The sequence below is a fragment of the Mixophyes fleayi genome, chromosome 4 (genome assembly GCF_038048845.1).
Source record: "Mixophyes fleayi isolate aMixFle1 chromosome 4, aMixFle1.hap1, whole genome shotgun sequence".
Lineage (NCBI taxonomy): Eukaryota > Metazoa > Chordata > Amphibia > Anura > Limnodynastidae > Mixophyes > Mixophyes fleayi.
In genome coordinates this window covers 132,163,503-132,167,310 of record NC_134405.1, presented here as the reverse complement: position 1 = coordinate 132,167,310, position 3,808 = coordinate 132,163,503, and the positions used below count along the sequence as shown (strand labels likewise).

Sequence of the window (3,808 nt, the reverse complement as noted above, 5' to 3'; positions counted from 1 at the left end):
TTGGGCAATCAGAACAGAAGGAAAAGGGCCATTTCATGTACAAAGTTTTTTACTTTGGGATTGTATATGTTAAAAGGCCAGTGTCTTGTAATTGCAGTGTTGTTTTGGTTTCTTTTTCTCTTGTGTCTTCCCACCATGCAATTTATTTACTGATTTAGTAGAGGTGTGTTATAGCGTACCTTTGTACTTTGGTAAACTAGGTTCAGGTTACTAGAATAATCGGGTTGTGTGGCTATGTATGCACCTGAAAATGGGTCTGATATTGTCCTGGCTGGCTGTTTAATACATAATCTAGCAATACATCAACTTACCCCACCGATTATTGCAGTAGACAGTGAAGAAGAAGGGGTCCGTGTCAGATGGTGATGTGCAGAGCACAGAGGGCGGAAGGGAGATTAGAGACCGTCTAATTGCAAACTACTTTACGTGTAAGTACATAGTATGAAAAACATTTTTTGCTCAAAAATGTGTTTTATGTGAGTGCAATTTTAGTATTTTATTTTAAAATTTTTGTAAATTGGAACCTTTAAAAACAGGATAGTGAGTACTCCTCATGTGGTAAATATGAACATCCCTGGAATGTGACAGTCAGAGGTCAATGTTTAAGTGAAATTAGTGCATAGTTGTTAAAAAATCAGTATACTCTTGTTTAATGTGCAGAAAAGAAAGACTGACACAATAGAAATTTAACTGCATTTATTGCAGAACACAATAAATAATAACGTATAATGGTTATAGAAACTTGACAAAACATTAATCAATAACAAACATTGTGCTAGCGATGCCTTTTTGCAGGCATATCGCTATGCTTGGTGCCACTCTCTCCCCTCCCTCGCCCACCCCTGGTGCGAGCACCTCTCCTTGGAGGAGTACTCTGTAGAGATGTGGTAGGCGTACTAGCGGCACTGGTGGTGGCTGAAGACATAGGTGCCGGTAAACGGGCTACAATTTCAGAATGTAGTTGCCCTGCCAGCCGGGTCACATTGGCATTCCCCTCACGTACTGTGGAATGTAAGGCCTCCACAGCCCCAGTCATTTGGGCCAGCTGCACATTGGTCTGTTCTAAAGCTGTTGCCAGACGGTTGATTCCAGCAGGGAGTAGACTATTGGAGCGGTGTATCCGCCTCAACTGGGCCGCAATTTGTGACATGTGGCGAGTTTGCCTGTCCATGAACAATGTCTGTTGCTGCTGGAATGCGCCAATAGACAGCGCCATTTCTCTGGCTGGGTCCATACTTTCAGGTGCAGGTTGGTGGTGTGATGGTTCAGCAGGGCCAGGTGAAACTTCCTGGAGGCCAGACACAGGGGCATCCACTGTTACCAGGGTGATGGTCGTTTGATCCTCTGGCTCAGGGGACATTTCCAGGGACTCCGCCTGAGGTGGCTGGTATGAAGAGGGCCCTGTGTATGAAAAATGACGGTAAGTATATAGTATATAATATGTTTGTATATTGCATTCTGACCACTGGATAGGAAAGAATATTCTTTAGCAACTACAGATTCTTTCACAATGTTTGCATTCCTGATTTCTAGTCCTATGCTACCTGCTTACGGATGCACTTATTATTCTTTTAATACCCATTATCATTTGGACTGTGTAGTACATGCTGGGTTATTTTGACTAAACTGCATGCTATGAAAAGTGGAGATGTTGCCTATAGCAACCAATCAGATTTTAGCTGTCATTTTGTTGAATGCAATAAATAAAGTAAAGGTATATTCTGATGGGTTACTATAGGCAACATATCAGTTTAGTAAAATGTAGGCCTAACTTCTCATTGCAAACAATTAAAAAAATAAAAAATAAATTGACAGCAACATTTGCACAGAAAATCAATTAACTCCATTATTTCTCTCCTAAACAGATATCACGCACCTGCTTGCTCGTCTGTGCCCGAATCTCTCGCTGAAGGTGGAGGTGTAGGTCTGGCACTGGGACTGAACTGCGGTCCTGGCGAATCTGGATGTATTAGAAAAAGCATACAATGTATTTCCAGAAAAAAACAATTTCCAAATATACTGTTTATTGCACAAATGTGTTTGGAATTTTTTTATTTTTTTTGCTATGAGAAAAAAAAAACCTTTACAAACTATTAGACTCAAAAATACAATTTGAAAAACAACAAAAAAAAAAAAAAAAAAAAGAAAAAACGTTTGCAAAGAGAAAAGCAGTTTTAAAAAGAGAAAAGCAGTTTTAAAAAGAGAAAAGCATTTAAAATACTATTAGGGTAAAAAAAAACAAATAACTCACCAACTACTTGGCCAAAAGAGGGCGAGTCGGTGTCCTGCACATTTATGCCCTCTACAATTTCAGCCGGCATTATCTGGCGCAGCTCCTCCTCGTACGTGGTGTACTCCATACGAAGTGGGGGGCCACCACCCGTGCGCCTTGTCGACCTCCTTTCCTGGGCCATCTTCTCTTTAAGCCTCCTCTTAATATCAGAGAAGCGCTTGCGGCAGTGTGCCACTGTCCGCTTCAGTGGGCCCACCGCGTTCACGGCCTCACAGACTCTCCCCCACAGTTGGTGACGCCGCCTTAGAGGAGTCCGGGCTGCCAGGTTCCCTAGGATGACCTCGTAGCAGGGAATGATGTTGTGCACCAACACACAATTCTCATCATGTGAGAAGCGCACATTCCTCCCTGTCTTGGTCTTCCTGCCCTGTCCTGTCTCCTCAACCTCTCCCTCTCCCTCCTCTGACCCCTCAACCTCCATCTCCCTCTCCTCAGCCTGTTCTCCCCTCCTATCTCTAGACATTTTTACCCAGAAGACAGAAAAACACAAAACACTGAAGGACTTACAAACACAAAGAACAAACTACACTACCTACAGACACACTCTCCACACAGTCACACACAAGTAACACAGACAAAGGACAAGTCAAATACAAAAAATACAAGACAGAAAATAAATGTGAAAATAAATGTACAAAACAGGAAAAAACCACAGGACTACTCACACTTCAATCAGATATCGCTCCACCAATCCACCAAACTCCAACTCTCACCAACTCTCAGCAAACCACTATCCTCCAAACTCCTCTCACAAAACTCCTCTAAACCCTATCAGAGAAAAAAGTGTCAGGCCAGTGGTTTATATAGGGCTTGTGATGTCAAATCTCCTGAGTTTGAAAATAGCCAATAGTAACAGGCCAGGAGACAGGTGTAATTTTCAAAAAAACCGCCTTTACACAAAAGCGCCGTCATTTAAAGCAAAAGCGCCATGTTCTATTTAAAGCCGCCGGCGGCTTTGAGCATTACATCCCGCCGTGACATCGCCGGCGGCTTCAAATTGAAGCTGAAATGCGCCCATTAGTAAATCCGGCTGTTTGCAATGCAAACACGCCGGAAAACCGCCGCGATGCATGGCGGCTTGAAGCCGCCATGCAACACACCTGATAGTAAATCTAGCCCCTAGACTCAACTGACATATCTTGAGATTTGTTCCTTGTTGAATACTGACGTGCATATGCCCGATTTCTGTGAGTATTTAAAAAACACACAATACGTTTGATTTGTGTACTTAAGTGAATCAGGCCCTCTGTGTTTTTCTTTTCTACCTTTTATCTCAGCAGGTGGTTTGACTAGAACAAAGCTTCTGCTGAGTGGAGTTGAGGTACCGGAAGTCCTGTGAGATGCTCCCGCATTCCGCAATGGCTGGAGTCTTCTGGACATCCGTTGGATCATCGCGCCGGTCGTGTCATCACATGGGTCGCGCTTCTGGAGCACATGCGATATTAGCAAATCGGGAGGCACTACACAAGTCCATGAACTTAGATTACTCTTCAGGACATTCCTATGAGTATGCAG

At 43.1% G+C, this 3,808-nt stretch overlaps 1 protein-coding gene across 1 annotated transcript; it reads right to left on the bottom strand.

Moving 5' to 3' along the window:
- Positions 1-681: 681 nt before the first annotated feature.
- On the bottom strand, positions 682-3,124 carry LOC142149964 (uncharacterized). The gene is made up of 3 exons (XM_075205239.1): positions 2,252-3,124; positions 1,877-1,960; positions 682-1,401 (listed from the first exon to the last, which is right to left on the bottom strand). The coding sequence occupies exons 1-3, from the start codon at positions 2,754-2,756 to the stop codon at positions 776-778; spliced, it is 1,215 nt and encodes a 404-aa protein (XP_075061340.1). The 5' UTR covers positions 2,757-3,124; the 3' UTR covers positions 682-775.
- Positions 3,125-3,808: the final 684 nt, after the last annotated feature.